Source organism: Marmota flaviventris, chromosome 8 (assembly GCF_047511675.1).
Source record: "Marmota flaviventris isolate mMarFla1 chromosome 8, mMarFla1.hap1, whole genome shotgun sequence".
NCBI lineage: Eukaryota > Metazoa > Chordata > Mammalia > Rodentia > Sciuridae > Marmota > Marmota flaviventris.
The window spans coordinates 64,910,859-64,929,758 of NC_092505.1; the positions used below are offsets into that span (position 1 = coordinate 64,910,859).

Genomic DNA, 18,900 nt, shown 5'->3' on the forward strand with positions numbered 1-18,900 from the left:
TAAGGTTTTTAAGTATAAAATATATAGAATTAATATGACTTGAAAGATGCTATACAACTACATTTTACTGAAACTATTTTGACTCTTAAAATAGCTTATAAAAGAGTAATTGGCTTTCCATTTATGACCAGCCAATTTTTTTAAGATATAACATGAATGTGCTGAAATGATGTTAAAGGATCATTAAAGTCAGTGTTTAATGTGCATATGACTCGTGGCGTGGGGGGGGGGGGTCTTGCTTAAATGTGGTTTCTGGATGAGCAGGACTAGGGTAGGACCTGTGAATTTCTAATAAGTTTCTAAATGATGCTAATGCTGCCAGTCCAGGTGTTCTATTTTGAGAAGCAAAATTCTGCATGTTATAGTACAGGAATTTTATAAGTAAAATAAACTTCATGGGCTAACCTGTAACTTAAACCTTCATTTCATCATTTGTGGGGAGAAAAGGGACTCTTAAGTTCCAGCTGGGAGTGTTTATAACACACCTTCTTGTACAGTTCCCCATGATAACATATATTTTGTTTTATCAATTTTTGAGCCAAAGTATCTTCTATGTGGGTTCTAATGGGAGCAGTACAATGTTTTTTGCATTGGGAAGGACATAAGCATCCTTATTATGAATTAGGGACTCCTGAGGTGGCTGTGTCTGTGTTTTAAAAGTAATGGATTGAGGGCTTTGGTGGGCAAGGAAGGGAGAGGTGAGTGTAGGGGCCACATCTGACATCCCTGGCTCATGGGGAATAAGGAGAATGTGGAACTGAGCCACAGAAGAAGTAGTCAGAGCTGGGGTTGGTGGTGCACATCTAGAATCCCAGATGAGGTAGGAGGATTGCAAATTTAAGACCAGCCTCAGCAATGCAATTTAGGCTCTAAGCAACTTAGTGATGACTCTTTCTCAAAAAAATAAAAAGAGGTGGGCACGTAGTGCAGTGGTAAAACACCCTTAAGTTTAATCTCCAGTACTAACAACAACAATAACCAAAACAAAAAAAGTAGTCAGAAGTGACTGGTAGATGAGGAGCCAGAAAGGGGTTTTAGGAATAGGAAGTAGCCATTGGTACAGGTCTAAGAACAAACTGCCTCAATTTTGAGTAATTGTTTGCAGAGTTTTGAAGATTATTTGAAATAGGTAACTCTTGGTTTAAAAATGATAGCACAGTTATATATTGAGCCTGTGTCCTTTCCTATTTAGAATATACATCAGTCTAGAAAAGACAATCTATTATTGTTGCCCACACCACCTTCTTTTGTTTTAATTGAAAATACAACGTGATCTTTAATCATGCTGATTTACTTATTATTTTTTTAAACTAATAGACAAGCTAAAATTTAGGAAATTCTATTAGGGATTGCTTTTTCCCAAAGGAAAGTATTTAATTAAGTGACATTATTGTGAAATTATTGTGAATGATATAAATATACTTCTCTTGGGAGTTTTCAGATTGAACTTAATGTTACATTCCTTTCCAATTACAACTATTCTTGAATCAGTTATCCTAAGCTAAAAGTGGTCAGAAGGAGTAACTGGGTTCTCAGAATCTTTGTCAAATAATTCACTTTGCGTGTTTGAAGATTGTAATTGTAGAAACAGCTGTTTCAAATAAAGCAGATCCTCCTTTGTAATGTGTCCAACTTCAGATCTGTCATCAATAGGTGTGTGGCATTTAGCTTACTAGGAGTTATCTCTTTGCTCATGTGATTTCTTGTGCAGCTCAGCAAATACTAAGAGATGCAGGGAAGCTTTGTCAAACAGACTGTGTGTTCAGACATAGGTACTGGAGGAGGGTATATGTGGTAATAGTAGTAGGAGGTTTAGCATCCTTTTACTTTAGTCCTAATTCTTCAATTAAAGGATTTGTAAATTCTATTGCTTTCCCACTATTCACATTTGTATATAGCAAGGCTAAGAACATTAACTGGCTTACACTTGACAGAAAAATTAAAATAGTGTGGATTTTTTTTTTCCATGTTGAATTTATACCTTTTTTTTTTTTTCTTTTTCCCCCAAAGACTTTTCCAGTAGCACAATCTCTAGCACCCAGTAGCATGGAGGAACGGATTGCAGAATTGAATCGACAGAGTATGGAGGCTCGGGGGAAACTACTACAGTTGATAGAACAGCAGAAGCTTGTTGGTTTGAATCTCTCCTCTCCAGCAGTATCACCTGTTCAGTCGCCTCGCAGAGCATGGACTGGTTGGTCACACATTCATGATTTATAAACTAGAAATAGGAAGGTTTTTACTTTACTAATTTTACAAGTTTGTATTGAACCAAAAGAAATCTTCAGTTTCATACCAAAAGAAACAGGCTTGTTTGTGTCAGAGTGTAAGTGACAGAGATAGGACTAGAAAGCAGGTCTCCTGATCTTCTTCAGCTCATTTGATCTTTGGTGTTTGAGTTCCTAAGTTGCTCTACTTCTAGATGAGATTCATTATGGTATAAGATTCACTTAGCACATACACTGTAGCTAATTATAAAATATAAGCATCAAAATTATAACTTAAAATTTCATTAACATCAGATTACAAATTAATGTTCTGTTAAAACCATTAAAACATTTTCATTTGTTAATTTAAAAACTTTCGGTTCTCTTGTTACATTTAGGAATGTGAAAAGCTAGAGGGAACTCTGAATAATAGAATAGTAATTTAAAAAGTTATCATAGCATTCCCATTGAAAAATGATACTGAGGAAATGAAGTAGATCTCAAGTTGGTTTTTAGCCAGAATTTCATTTAAGACCCTGAAGGAATGGAGCTACTTGAAGAGCATAGAGGATGATTTAGGTCCAGAATAAGAGAAGATTCTAATTATCAGGAATAGAAAAAGCTCTATCAGTGAAGTGCTCCCTAAGGTGTGCAAACAGGTGTTTTAGAGGACTCATTTGTCTTATGCTAGATTGAAATAGGTTACCTTTAGGGCATCTGCCAGTAAGAATTTTTGCCTCAATTATAAATTATTTCTTTTTGAAATAATTTTCTAGAAAAGCAGATTTTCTGGAAAGTACTGGAAAATGATGAGTAATGCATTTCCCAGGGTCCTTCCTCTTTCTCTAGGCTTCTTCACATGTCAGCCTTGTATTCTAGTCTTTATAGTTTTGAAGTCTAAAACCAAATTTTGATTAGAATAAACAAACTTTTCAAACTACTATGTGCCTGCCACTTGGGTCTTGAATATTCAGATATTCAAGTTGGGGAACAGGCAACAAACAAACAACTAAATAAGTGAGATAATGTCAGTACTGAGTACAATGAAGAAACATAAAGCAGATCACTTTTAAGAATAATTTTGTGATTAAATATGACATCTTTGTCTTATAATTCTATAAGGTTAAAAATGCCTTTATTATCTCATCTAGAACTCAACACGGCTTAAGTGTAGATAGGGCTGTTATTATGCCAATTTAATAAGTAAGCTGAAGTACACAAAGTTTAAGTGATCTGTCTGAAGTTCGCAAATTGTGGATTTGTGTCTGTGTTCTTTTCATTCCAGTGATTATATCTCAGGTGTTTGTTTTTTTTGTTTTGTTTTGTTTTTTGGTAAGTAAAATTCTTAGTTGCATAGGAATCTCTCTGGGATATCCTGATAAAAATAAGAATAAATAATTATGCCATGAAAAAAGAAGTTTGATTTTTTTTAGGGAAACTAAGGAACATTTTATAAAATAAAATAGGGCTTTTTATTACCTCTTAATGCCATGAAATCACTGGTTTTAAGTATTGGTTCACAGGAGCCTCTCTGAAACTGCCTGGGATGGACATAAAGTCTTTCACCAGTAAATATGTAATAAATGTTTGTTAATCGAGAACCTACTTTTGAAATATTGAAAATGTACATTAATTATACTTACTTTTGGCAGTATGAGCTTCTCAGTCAGTTTCCGCCCTCCAATGTTAGTGTTGTCAACAACCATAATACTGTTATAAATTTAAAAGATTGAAATTTTTACTAAATGATTTCAGAAATTTTTTTTCCCTTTTTCTTTCTTTTTTAGGAAAATTTTTTTTAAAAAAAGCTCTTTTTGAAAAAGATCTCAAATTCTTTAGGGCTAGCTTTTCTGTTTTTTGCTTCCAGATCTGACATGATACCATGTGTCTGAAGATTCTGGCTCTCCATGAACTGACATGCTCCTGAATTGACACTGTAACTAAGTTTCTTGTCTCACAGCTCATTTAAAAAAAAAAAAAAAATCTTTCAAGTGTGTACCTGTGGGGCATAGTGATAAGAATGTGGAAAGAAATTCCCAAATGTTAATAACATTTGGAAAAAAAATCTTTTTTTTTTTCTTTTGAGTGTACCAGGGATTGAACTCAGGGGCACTCAACCACTGAGCCTCATCCCCTACTCTGTTTTGCATTTTGTTTAGAGACAGGGTTGCTTAGCACCTTGCTTTTGCTGAGGCTGGCTTTGAACTTGCAATTTTCCCATCTTAGCCTCCCAAGCCACTGGGACTATAGGCATGCACCACCATGCCTGGCAGAATTGAGAAAAATTTTTATTTTACCTTATTGAAAGTTAATGAAAATAGTATTTACTTTTATATTTTAGAAGGAGGGAAGAGGACCATTGAGGTATCTATTCCAGGAGCAGAAGCCCCAGAAAATACAAAATGTGATACTATCTCTCCTCTCAGTGGGATAAGTACAAGAAGGTAAGTTACTGCATGAATAGTTACTTTGAAAAAATTAAGAATGTGGTTTGTGTTTTATTCTCTTTGTGAGAAAAGGATGTGTATAATATGTGGCTTAAGTTCAGACTCACTCATGTAGAGCAAGTAAAGTAACTAAAGAGAATTTGGGGGCAATAAAATGAATGAGGAATAAACTTTTAATTAAGTAGATCATGGGTTGGCTACTGAAAACAAACATGGGCTTACACATATGTAGAGTATTTATGAGTTATGATTTAGGAGGTATATATGAAGGTAATATATGACAGGGTGGTTAAATTAAACAGTAGTATCTTCCTCCTTTATAGTGGGTGAAACTGAAGCTCACAGAGCTAATTGGGTGGGTTGCCTAGATGGGCCCGATGGTTGGTAATTGGTGACACAGAAAGTCTTCTGTCTCTACTCCACATCTTCACTATTGTACTGTACTGCTTCTGTTCTCATTGCTCTTTACTGTTTTGGCCTTCTTCCCCTCCACTGCACAACAATTTTTCATCTTTAGTGTTAAAAACTTATTTGTATATTATTGTAATAGCATATACATGTCATTATACAGTTGTCAAAATCCACAGAATGTACTATACAAATAGTAAACCTCATGTAAATTATGGATTTTAGTTAATATCTTATCAATATCAGTTGTAACGATAGATGTGCCACATTAATGCTACATTCTAATAATAGAGGAAACTGTGTTTGTTGGAAGTGGGGTGAGGATGGTACTTGGCAGCTTTGTATTTTCCACTCAATCTTTTTGTAAACCTAAAGCTGCTGTAAAAAAATAAATTCCATTAGTTAAGGAAAAAAAGAGTTATATGTTGGTGATATTATGTTATAAATAACTTACCTTATTTGAACCTAAGTTATTCATTCCTTTTCAAGTTTTTGTCAGGATTGAGAATTGTTATTGTTTTCATAATTTATTAAGTTTATTAATAATATCTCACTCTCTGTCACTTTATTTTTCATAAATAGATCTTCAGGGGCAACTAGTAACTCTTGTTCTCCTTTAAATGCCACCTCAGGAAGTGGGCGATTCACACCTGTTCTTCCAAGAACAAAGGTAAATTATAAAATGTCTTTGTAAAATACATGTAGGGATCAAGAGTGAGGGTAGAAGATGACTAATTTTGCTGTTTTCCAATCTCAGTTGTCATTTCTGTTATCCTAAAGATGATATAAATTCTCAGAAGAAATTCTATAATTTACCTTTATTAGAAAAACAACAAACCATATATTTGTTTTGCTTTCCAGGGTAACTAAGGAATAAGATAAAATTCAATAGGATTTCAACAGTCCTTAAAGACTGGATATTACTGATTTCAGGTAGAGCTTCCCAAATATTGTAGAAGGACATCCAGGTGTGCCTTGAATGGGTTGTGGGTACACCAGAATATTGGTTCCCCAGTTGTTCCTGTGTCTAGGTAGAATATGGTATAACAGAGACCTGGTTCAGGCACTTAACGAGCCATATCTGAGTGTGATCCTAGTTAAACAGGTTATGGTTCAAAAGATAAATAAATGTTTTATGTAGTCTTCATGTTTCATTTTACTACAGGAATGTTTAGAAGCTTGAATTTTTACAAAAGGTGTTTTTATTTTTCTGTGTTGATAATGCAGTAAAATATAGTTCCTTTCAGTGTTTAGTCATGGAAAATTATGAGATAGTCTTTAAAATTATAAAAATGACTTTTGCTGACTTGAGCCAACAACTGTCTATGGGGGGAATCTTTGTTTTTATTAACTTCAGTAATCAGAACAAAGAATGGATGCTTACAGCCCCCACATTGATTGATAGGCTTAGCTACCACAGTTGCCTAGCACTAAAATTTTTGTCTTTTTCTATTATATTCTAAAAAAGTTTTAAAATTAACTATTTTACGTAATTTATTCTTATTAGTTTCTGGAACTTAGTAACACTTAATTTACTAAGATGAAATAACCTTTTAAAAAATAATTAAAATTATAACCAAGATTCACATAAAATATTAGACTTAACTTTTTTTAAAAATGAGAACTCTTGGGGCTGGGGTTGTAACTCAGTGGTAGAGCTCTTGCTCACTCTATGTGTGAGGCACTGGGTTCAATCCTCAGCACCACATAAAAAATAAATAAAATAAAGGTATCATGTCCATCTACAACTTAAAAAAATACTTCTTATTTTTAAAAAAATGAGGACTCCTAAATCAATAAGGAGGTCTGTTGATCAGTGGTCAGTTATTTGGTGGTGAATAAAAATTGCCAATAATAATTTAATTTCTAGTACCATTTAATGACTTTGTTGTATATACTTGTTCTAAATGATCTGTATATCTTGAGTTGTCTCATGTTTCTGGTTATCTTCTAAATCTTTTCTGTATCTTTGTTCAACAGATTGAGAAACAAAATGAAGAAGGCTGGTTTGCTCTTTCTACTCATGTGTCATAAGTGAGGTTGAAATTGCATTTTACGGAGTTTGTACTCAGTAATTTATTCTTGGCCTTCCACAGTCCTTTCCCTGCTCCTGCTTTCAAGTTTTTATGTACTTCTTCAGATTAAACCTACAGAGATCCTGTGAATTGATACTAATACAACAGAGAAAATTTTATTTTAATTTTTTAGCTTTTCAAATAGATTTTCAACAGCCAGCCAATGTATAATTCCCTGTGAATAAAATTTTGATTGTAGGGAAATTAAAATTTTATTTTCTAATAACTTCTTAAGTACTTTAAGGTTTTTTGTTTTTTTAAGCAATTCATTTTTACCTGGTACTATCATCTTGAATCCGATTTTGTTATTGTTTACTGAAGCTTAAATGTTGATATATTTCATTTTTCTTTTTCTTGAAGAAATTAGTTGCTTTGCATGTAACATACAATAGGATGCTTCTATTAGAATCTGGCATTGAGAAAATGTAACACTTTCTTTTGGTTTCTTTTTTGGTGGGAATATATTGCTGTCTATCACCTTTTACAAGTGGAATAGACAGCTTTTTAAAATAGGTATGGGAAGGCTGAGGATGTGGCTCAGTGGTAGAGTGCTTGCCTACCATGTGGGAAACCCTGAGTTTGAGCCCCAGCACCACAAAACATTTAAAAAACAGAATTAAAAAAAAAAAAAAAATAGGTATGAAAGTGTTTGTATTTGCTTAAGCAGGTAAGACTGGATGTATTATTTAATTTTTAAAAGTGAAAAATCAATAATGATAATGTACATAAAATAAATAATGATCATAGAGCTCAAATGTCTAAAGGTAGAAACATTGATTCAATGGTCTATTTAGTGTTTGAAACAGAATTAAATAAAAACACTTGTCATTAATTTTCTTACCCCAGAATCCAAGCAGATTCATTCAGAATAGGTTTTTCTTTCAGGCACCTGTTTGGTTCTCAAATATTGGTTTCTGTTTTCAACTTGAGTGAAGTGGGACCAGGGAAGGGCAGCACATTGAAACTACCAGGGGAATTTTCTCTGACAACACCTTTCTGCCCTCTGAATTGTAAATCTCTGTCCTAGGAATTGCCCCATGCAACTTTTTACCTGGACCTTTTTATTGTTATGGCAAAAATAAAATTATTTTCTGAAGCACTATGGATTTATTTATGTGATGTCATCTGTATTAATTTGCATTATTGCAGATTATTCCATCATTTGCACATTTTGAAACTCGGTAATTAATTATATACCTATCAGTGACATAAGCCATTTTAGTGTTACTCTTTATCAAAATGATCTGCTTGCTTCATGAATATATTCTTTTTAAAAAATATGTTTATTGGTATATTTTTGTTATGCATAATGATGGTATTTGTTGTAAATTCATATATACACACAATATAATAATACAATTTGGCCAGACATTCCCCAGTACTTCTCCCCTCCCTCCCTACCTCTTGCCCCCTGATCCTTTTCCTCTACTGATCTCCCTTTCACTTTTCATGAGATCCCTGCCCCCCACCCACCTTACTTTTCCTTTTTCCTCTATTCCACATATGAGAGAAAAACATATGACCCTTGACTTTCTGAGTTTGGCTTATTTCACTCAACATACTTGTCTTTAGTTTCATCCATTTTCCTCTAAATGACATAATTTCATTTTTCTTTAGGGCTGAATAAAACTTGTGTGTGTGTGTGTATATATATATATATATATATTATATATTATCACATTTTCTTTATCAATTCATCTGTTGGTGGATACTTAGGCTGGTTCCATAGTTTGGCTATTGTGAATTGTGCTACTATAAACATAGGTATGCATCTATCACAACAGTATGATTGATGACTTTATTTCTTTAGGATAAATACTAAAGAGCATGGATAGCTGAGTCATTTGGTAGTTCCATGACCATTCTTTTGAGGAACTGATTTCCATGGTGGTTGTGCCAATTTACAATCCCACCAAAAAAAAAAAAAAAAAAAAAAAGTATAAAAGTGTTTTTGTTTTTCTCCACATCCTCTCCAGCATTTATTATTATTTGTGTTCTTGATGACTTCCATCATGAATGCATTCTTTTGATATGGATTTCCCTTAATGTTTTCCAACTGATTAGCACTTATTTTAAACCCGAAAAGCCATTGTTCTCAATTTGGGAAGCATTTTAAAAATACCAAATGACACCTGTGAGTAGAGCCTATATGCTTAGTTTCCATCACCCCTGAAGTAGGAGCCCAAAACATAAGATCTTATCCACTCCTTTAAATAGCCCATAGAGATAATACAAGTAGGGTTTAAAAACAAAACTCACAGGCACACACTCACCCGCCCCAGGGATTTATCTCTGCTATTGATGCTGCGGGCAAACCTCCTTCTGTCGTCCTAGGAGCCCCCCGTCCTGCCTTTACACATTTATTTTTAATTGGTAAATAATAGTCTAGGACCCTTAAATTCGAAATTAAAATTTACCAACACAGACCGCTGTTCAATCGAGGCCCCTTTAGGCCATTTTGGAATAGGGGGCAGTTATTTTCGAACGTTTCAAAAGTCATTGGTCAACATGACACCCTTTGGGAGTTAATTGGTAGAATGCCGGGCTTATCTGTCTTGCTTTGAGCCAACCTGCGGCGAAACACTTTCCTTTACTGAACTGGGCTGCCTACAGCAGCGCGCGGAAACTCGCCCTAAGCCTGTCACTGGACAGCGCATGCACCTTTAGGTCGGCCCGGGGGCGAGGCGGGGGCGTTGCCATAGTAACTACAGTAAACGAAGGCCTTGTGTGGGTGCAAGGGAGAAAACAGCAGCAGCGGTGAGGACCTCGGGTGGTAAGTTTGTACGACAAACTGCTGCTCCCAGGACTTTTCCCTAAAATTACTTAGCGACCTGCAATGCAGAAGTCCAAGCCCCACTTGGACTTCTTTTACGCTGAACAAGTGTTTTCCAGGTTTTGCTGAAACACGTTCCTTGGTCTTTCCTGCGGTAGAGCAACAAACATTTGACACCCCGTGGGAAGGAGCTCGCAATCTGGCCTTGAGAAAGCCTAGCAGGCAACAGCAGTAAGGGTTAGACTAGGCTAAGCCAGAAGCATCGAATCTGGTGAAATCTAAGGACTCTGGGGTCCAAGCAAAGTCATCTCTCCCCATACACATCTGTGTGTGATACTTGGCAAATTGACCCCTCTGCCCTTCACTTTTCTCCTCTGTATAGAGAAAGATGGTAATGCTTACCTCATGGGCTTCTTGTTATAAATAGGATAATGCAGGCTAAGTGCTTAGCACCAGCCCAGCACATAGTGGGTGCACCACAGACACTTGCTGAATTAATACCAAAAAAAAAAAAAAAAAATAGTAGCAGTGTGTTTAGTCATGAGTTGTTCTGGGTGCTTACTGACTGAAACTTTTTTATGTTTAACCATATTTTATTATTTCTATTCTCCCTTCTTCCTTTTTTCGTTCTTATTAAAACACCTACTAAATTTGAGTGCATAAATATTTAAGCCATGGTGACATCTACTAAATACTGGAATTTATATATGTAGTCTATAGGACTATTTTGCCATATTTCCTTTATGCACTAGCATTTTTCACTTCATATTTTATTTTATTTATTCTTTTGCAGTACTGGAGGATCAAACTACATCCCCACCGTTTTATTTTTTCAAATTTTAATACAGGATTCCACTGAATTGCTGAGGCTATCCTCAAACTTACAAATCCTCCTGCCTCAGCCTCCCAATTAGTTGTGATTACAGATGTGCATCAGTGGCTCATTTTTTAAAACCTTTGAGAAGCTAGCAAGAGATGAGGGAGAGAGAAAGCAAGGGGAGAGGAACCACCTATAGATCCTATGTGGAAGGACATTTAAGTCATGCCAAGTAATCTGAATTCTTATTTTACGACAATGAAGAGCCATTAAAGATTTTAAACAAGAAGAGTGGCACATTAAAAGCTGTGTTTCAGAAATTCAAGAGGCAGTATAGAAAGTGGATTAGAGAACAGAGAGTCAAAGAGATGTAGTGGTGATAAATGGTAGGGGTCAGACACAATGCGTATCAACTCTAGCAGTGACAGTGGGACTAGAAGGGAGTGGATGAATTCAAAGGACTTACCAACCAGACCCTTGGTAAATCAACTGCATAAGTTGGGCGAAAGGCAAGAGTAACTACTCTGAAATCAGAGTGATGTCACCTTGTGGAGCACTCAACAACACACTTCTCTGCACCATTGAGTATTGTTATTTCTTTTTTTTTCTTTACTCTTTCTTGGGTTGACTCAAAACTGGGTGGTCTAATGAGGTGGTAATAAGAATGGTCTGTGGGCTGAAAACCAATAAACCTGAATCTAATGAAAAAAATTGATGATCATTCTGCAAATAGACTCTCAAACCTTGCTAGTAGAGTTGAATAAGATAGGACATAGTGTAGAACACACAAATAAAGTTGTATTTATTCTAGTTACAAACTGATTTTGATGAATCAGTATATGATAATCCTGTCTCCTGTCCCCATCCCCGACTAATATAATTTTAGATGCCTTGAAGTAATACAATGGACGTTCTTAGCAGATGAGGTGATTAGATAAGTGATAGTTCCTCTCTTCTGGAAAGTGTCCAGAATTTATAAAAGTAAGATACAAAATTGGGAGGGATATATTATGCATTGGGAATGTACTTGAGATTATATAGTGAGAAAAGTTAGAATCATGTCATTGAGGAATAATTGAAAGAATTGGGATGTTTAGCTGAGAAAGGGGATCTAGGGAGAAATGAGACCACCTAGAATTATTTGAATGGCTCTAGCATCTACAAAGATTTGTTTTTTATATTTACAGAAAAAAATAAAACAAGGTCCAAATGACTCCAAGCTGTAGGGAGGCAGATTTCAGCTTAATTTAAAATTTAAAAAAATTATGGTACCAGGGATCGAATCCAGGGTCACTCTACCACTGAGCAACATCCCTAGCCCTTTTTATTTTTTATTTTGAGGCACAGGTTCTTGCTAAGTTGTCAAAACTGGCCTCAGACTTGTGATCCTCTTTCCTCAGCCTCCTGAGTAACTGGAATTACAGACATGCACCACTGTGCCTGGAAAATTTTAGCTTAATTTAAAATATACTAGGAACTAGAGCTGAGTGTCAATAGAATGTGCTCACCCTCTTACCTGAAATATTTAAATATTAAATATTTAAATTGAAGCCAACTGACTGCTGCTTAAAATGTTCCTTCATTTGTTCATTTATTCAGGAAGATATTAATACATTCATTCCCTCAACCATTTTACATATGAGTGCTTATGTGCCACTTAAAGTTTTACTCTGTTGACAACCTAAGATGTCAAAACAGTCTTATGAAGTAGGTACTGCATTTTATGAAATTCTGAGACAAAGAGAGGTTAAATATTTGTTTAACAACCAGGATTTAAACTTAACCAGGATTTAAACTTCACCAGACTGATTGTAGCCAATATTCCCAACCTGCTGCTTAAAATGTTCCTTCATTTGTTCATTTATTCAGGAAGATATTAATAAATTCATTCCCTCAACAATTTTACATACTGAGTGCTTATGTGCCACTTAAAGTTTTACTCTGTTGACAACCTGAGATTTCAAAACAGTCTTATGAAGTAGATACTGCATTTATATAAAAGGAGCCTAAAGTGTTGGCTCCTTTTATAATGGTGCTGGGCTAGATTTTTTAATGGTGTTGTGAATGTGTGGCCTGTGTTGGATGGGAGGCTGGCCTAGATACAACTTCTTTTGACTCTGAAGATTATATGACACATAGATTGAGTTTGATTGATTGTTTGATTCATTCATTCAAGACAGTGTCTCACTATTTGCCCAGGCTGGTCTCTCACTCCTGCCTTAGCCTCCCAAGTAGCTGGGACTTCAGGTGCCCAACTTATGTTCATATTTAATTAAAGCCCACCTGAATTAAATAGACTATATAGTAGTAACAGTAAAAATACCTTTCATTTCTGGGCACCTAGTAGGTGTTTTATATAAACCCATAGTTCTTAAGATTGGTTCTTATCACTGGCTGCATGAAAGAATTGCCATGGGAAGTAAGATCCTGTTAATGGTATTTTGCTTTTAATGTTTTTCACGTGATTCTGAACTGTAGTCAGAGTTGGGAATTATAGATATAAAATCTCATTTAATTTTTTTAAAAAAATATATACCTTTATTTTGTTTGTTTGTTTGTTTATTTATTTGTTCATTTATTTTTATGTGGTGCTGGGGATCTAACCCAGTACCTCATGCCTGTTAGGCAAGTCCTCTACCACCCATTACAACAACTCTACTAGACAATAGTATTAACCCAACTTTACATAAAAAAGGACTAAGATATTAAGGAACTTATTCCTTGGCCAACCTAGAATGTGAACCCACATCTCTTTGGTGCCAAAGCATCAAATTCCCGATCTTTTTGATCTAAAAACAAATAAACATTTTATTTCATCTCACCAATTATGCTGCTAATCTCCAGGAATCCAGTAGCCTTTGGTACATGACTTGCTCAACTGCTTTATTTTTTTTTTAATTGTAGTTGCACACAGTACCTTTATTTTTTATTTATTTATTTATTTTAATGTGGTGCTGAGGATCGAACCCAGAGCCTTGCACGTGCTAGGTGAGCACTCCACTGCTGAGCTACAACCCCAGCCCTCAACTGCTTTTTACAGATTATTTTGTCACCCTGTAGAGCCCAGAAAAAAATTAAGAATAGATCACAATATTTATCATCCAGTATTGCTAATTAAGAACAGTGGGTCCAGTATTTTCTTTCACACTATATACAACCTGACATTGACTGGTTTGTGATATTAAAAAGTACTGCATGGCAGTGTTAGCCATTTGACAAACTTATTGTTTATGTTAGCATAGAATAAAGTGTAGTGCTTTTGTCTTGACACCAAGTTATCTTTTGTTGTGGTTCAGCATCTTTGTTTACTGTAATTGTTCATTACCCACTTTACGAATAAATTCATTAGATCTTACAGCCTATTTTTATTAGAATCTATATCCAGGATAGAATCAGTTACAGTATGTTAAAAATAAATGTGTTTAGGGAAAAAAAGGCTAAAAGGTAGAAGATGATCTCAAGATGATGTTGATTGGTGGGAAGCAGGAAAGAAAACTATGAGATGCAAATCATTGAAATGTATTTGGTCAATCCCATTTCTGGCTGTAAAGGGGACCAAAACCCAGTGAACACAGGTGGCCTCTGAAGGCTTAGAATGACTGTTAGATGACAACCAGCCAAGATGAAAACAGGGGTCTAGGTCCTACAACCACATGGAATGAAATTTTCCTGGCAACCTAAATGAACCCAGAAATAGATTCCTCCTCAGAGCCTCCAGAAATGAAGATAGCACTGTCAACACCTTGATTCTAATCTTGTGAGACTAGGCAGAGGGCAGCTGAGTGACATTGGACCTGGCTGGACTTTTGATCTACAAAACTATAAGATAATCCATGAGTGTCACTTAAACTGCTGAACATAATTTTTATGACAGCAATAGAAAAATTAAAACAATGGGGAACTCTCAGATTAAAAGCTTTCATTTCTTTCTCAATTGATCAGCAGCAATAGAATATCAGTTCAGTTTTGTGGGCAAACCCAGCAGCCACCTTGCCTTTACTTATTGGGGCCTGCATCATGTAGTTTAGTTTCTTTCCAGTATTTTAAATGTTGATTTTTATCAAATAAATGATTACCTATTAATGTTTCATGACAGCTAGATTGTTATTATCCTCAAATAAGAAATGCTGTCAAGGATTCAGGGGGAAAGAAACTCTTAAACACTGGAGTGGGAATGTAAATTAGAATAGCCATTATGAAGAGCAGTATGGAGATTCCTCAAAAAAACTGAAACTAGAACTACCACATGATCTAGCTATTCCACTCCTGGGTACATATCCAGGGGCAATTAAATCAGCATACCAAAGAGATACCTGCACACCCGTGTTTACTGTGTCGCTGTTCACAGTATTCAGAAAGCTAAGATATAGAATCTGCATAGGTGCTTACCAACAGATTAATAGATAAAGAAACTATAGTATTATTTTCTTATATTATTATTCAGTCATAAAGAAGAATGAAATCCTGTCATTTGCAACAAAATGAATGGTACTGTTAAACGAAATAAGCCAGACACAGAAAGACAAGTACTGCTTATTTTCTCTCATATGTAGAAGCTAAAAATAAATAAATAAATAAATAGAAAAATGTCGAATATAGAATAGTGGTTAAAGAGTTTTGGAAAGGTGGGATGTGGAAAGGGAAAGTTGGATTTGATCAGTGCTATATGTACATGTTGAGACATCACACTTAATTCCATTAATATGTACAACTTATAAATAAAAAATAAAATGATTTAAAAAATCATTATAACCACCACTTTCATATTGACTATCAAACCATACAGTTCTCCTCAAATTCAGATGGATCTGAATCAGTGACTTAGAAGAGAAGTTTATTCTCAGAGTATATTGAAAGAAAATTGTTGATTTCTTCTTCTTGAATTATAAATTAAGGCTAGGGGATATAGATTGCTCATTGTTGTGTCTTCTGCTGTGCCAAGCATAATACAGTTTATAAACATGTTTAATAGTTTTAATAATTGAATTCACTTGAATTATGAAGAATCTTGAAAGCAAGGGAGAAAATAGCATTTAGATATTTTTATAGCCTATCTGAACAGTTTTATCTACTGTATGTGGTAATTTGCAACCAAGCTCTGCAAAAACTGGCATTGCCTTGCACAGTTCTTTTTTTAGTCAGTTACTTGCTATAAGCATAAAAAACTATGTGTCTAAAAATACACTGAATGATAGAATATGGATTTTCAAGGATCTTGCTACTTAAAAATTTTCTATCATTCAATTCCTACCTCAACTCCTAAACCCCAAGGGGCATATATCCTACAATGAGATGGAAGGAAGGAAATAAGGAAGGAAGGTAGTAGGTAGGTAGGAATGGAGGGAGAGAAGAAAGGAAGAAAGGATTAAGAAAAAGAAAAGTAAAACCACACAAATGTTTTTTAAAAGTAAAGCATTATCTTAGACATGAGTATCATGTTAAGGCCTATCATTTTTGCTAAAAGTTATAGCAAAAACATTTGGTCAAGGCACTATTGTCCCCCAAATAAAGAGAGGACATCATTATAATGCAAGAAAACAAGGAAAGAGCCCTAACGGCCAGTTGATGGGAAATAGTCATACACTACTCATTTATCAGTGATCATATAATTCACATCATATCTGCTTATGGCACACTAGTCTATCTTCAGACACCAGGAAAGTATAATAATGTACTAGTTCAATTAATCCTCATATCAGCCTTGTGAGTAGTTTCTCTTCATTCTCATTACAGTTGAGGAATTGATGTAAATTGATTTAATTTATTGCTTGTTACGTGGCAATTCTGAGATTCAAACCTGAATATAACCACAAATCTGGTCCCAATAGAACTCTAATTCTATTATGTGTTCCAGTTAGGCCATGAAATAATGTGGAGGAAACATGGGATGTTTAATGTAGAGAAGTGAAGACTTGGAGGTACCAGAGTTCTTTTCAAAGAGCTGCAATATAGACAGAAGACAGAGAAAGCTGTTATGTCACTCCCTCTTTAAAACCATTCAGTGGCTTTTAATTGCCATAGAAACAAGACCTAAACTTCTTAGGGAAGTTTAGAGACTATTTCTAAATCTGCCACCTGCCGTCTCTTCACACTCCTTTGTCTCCCACTCTAGGCCACAGGCTGCCTTCTGCCTTTCTCTGATGTTCCCTGTGTCTAATGTACTTTTCCCCATTCTATGGCTGGCCAGCTCTTCATCATTACTTGGGTTTCAAACACCTCTTCTTTAAACTCCAAGCATGGTTTAAGCTTCTTGCTGTTTATGTTTACAGCATCCCATTGCTTCATTTTTGTAGCACTCATTATATTTCAGTTACTTGTTTAATATCTATATTTTTAAACAAGTTCTATAAAGTTAGGTACCATATTTCTCTTGCACAGCATAGTAATGTAGTGCCTAATGTAAGACTTGGTACATACTAGGTGTGCTTAACAAATATATTTAAATGGAGTTTGATTAGTAACACCAGGGGAATTTGATAATGGATAAAGAAAGAAGGAGAGACAATTAAAGGAAGGATGGCGGAGGGATAATTTTAGTGGTGAAGCACTACTTAAAAGATGGACTTGGCTGTCAAGATTCACTGTGGACCTTTGGAAATTCACAGTGCCAGGTTAGCATGGAGAAAGGGAATCTGTGATTATAATTTGCTGTTTTGCTGAGTTGTCTGACGGTGACCACACCCCGCTGGTGTGTCATATTGGATACCCTGCGAACATGACATGTTTTTAAAAAAATTTTTTTAGTTGTAGATGAACCCAATACCTTTATTTTATGTTTTTTATTTTTATGTGGTGCTGAGGATTGAATCCAGTCCTTCACATATGCTAGGCAAGTGCTCTACCAATGAAACACAACCCCATCCCAAACATGGAATTTTCAACACATGGGAAAATTCATCAGGGGAAAAAAATCTATTAATTTCTATTTTATAGCATTGTCCTTTTATCTATCTCAATTTTGCATTTACAGGTGACATGAAGGAACCAAATGATCAGGATACTGATGGGGGGAAATCAGATAGATCAAAAAGTAGTGATAAACGTTCTAGTAAATCAGAATCAAAATGTAAGTAAAGATAATATACATGCTTTTATTATTAAATTTAGGTAAAATAACTTTAATATTAGTAAATAAATAAATTTTAAATTAAAAATTTAAAAAATTTTAAATAGTACATATCTATATTTATAGAATAGAAATTGTTTACTTGGTTAATTTCCTTTCAAACTTTAAGTTCTTTAAGGGCAGAATACATGTTTTAATCCTTTATCTTCTGCTTCTGGCACAAAGAAGTTACTGTCATCTCATTACAAACAACCTGTCCTATACATCTGGTCTGGAATTCACCTGTGAGGTCCAATTAAATCTTTAATGACTTCTCTAATATAGTGTAATGGAAAGGGCTAGACTTTGCTTTTGAGCCCTGGGTCTACCACTTAAAGATGTTTGATCTTGGAGGAATTACTGTAGCTTTCTGAACCTCAATTTTCTTGCCCAGTTAACTAATAACTGTTATCTTTCATTTCTACTTTTCTCCCTAGTTTTCTGACCAAAATTGTCTACTTTTTGGCAGAGATTTCGTAGATGTTACTTTCAGCTTTCCATGGATGGATTTAATGATAATGATCCTGTGTCTATCACTGCCTCAGGACCTTGCTTTCTTATGTCTGACCCTCTTAAGGGAAGGCTTTATCAAGTGGCGCCTAGCCCTATGCTTAGCACATTAATAAGAACATCCATCATGAGTATTAGAGCCCCAAATGATAATGTGAAATAATTTTCCTCAACATCCTCTAATGCAGTGTGAAGAGATTTGCCACGCGGACAGTAAGCGTAAGAAGACTGGAGTGGCTATATTAAAGGATCAATTTATTAGGAAGACATAACAGTCATAAATATATGTATGCACCTAATAACAACATAACAATACATGGAGCAAAAATAGAATTGAGGAGAAAATAAATTCCACAATCATAGTAGAGAGCGATCAAGTACCTGCTATCTCATAATGGCCAAAGGGGAAGTTTCTACTATAAACATTTCTTTTTTCTTTCTTTCTTTCTCTCTCTCTCTTTCTTTCTTTCTTTTTTTTGTAAAATGAAATAATATACTTTTTAAAATTACAATAAATTATGGATAGTTCACATGGATTTTCTATGGGCACAATTATAT

General features: G+C 34.9%; 2 protein-coding genes across 7 annotated transcripts in view; both read left to right on the forward strand.

The window, feature by feature from the left end:
* Positions 1-8,236, forward strand: part of LOC114093381 (basic helix-loop-helix domain-containing protein USF3) — a 233,341-nt gene extending 225,105 nt beyond the window's left edge. For all 6 annotated transcript variants that reach the window (XM_071615334.1, XM_071615335.1, XM_027936162.2 and 3 more), the window contains 4 exons: positions 2,011-2,194; positions 4,549-4,651; positions 5,645-5,732; positions 7,043-8,236. In XM_071615334.1, coding sequence (XP_071471435.1) covers positions 2,011-2,194; positions 4,549-4,651; positions 5,645-5,732; positions 7,043-7,096 — 429 coding nt within the window. In that variant the 3' untranslated portion in view covers positions 7,097-8,236. The remainder of the gene's footprint in view (positions 1-2,010; positions 2,195-4,548; positions 4,652-5,644; positions 5,733-7,042) is intronic.
* A 9,466-nt stretch (positions 8,237-17,702) lies between these two features.
* Positions 17,703-18,900, forward strand: part of Cfap44 (cilia and flagella associated protein 44) — a 101,192-nt gene continuing 99,994 nt past the window's right edge. The window contains exon 1 of the mRNA XM_027936158.2: positions 17,703-17,797. Within this exon, the coding sequence (XP_027791959.2) occupies positions 17,703-17,797 (95 nt within the window). The remainder of the gene's footprint in view (positions 17,798-18,900) is intronic.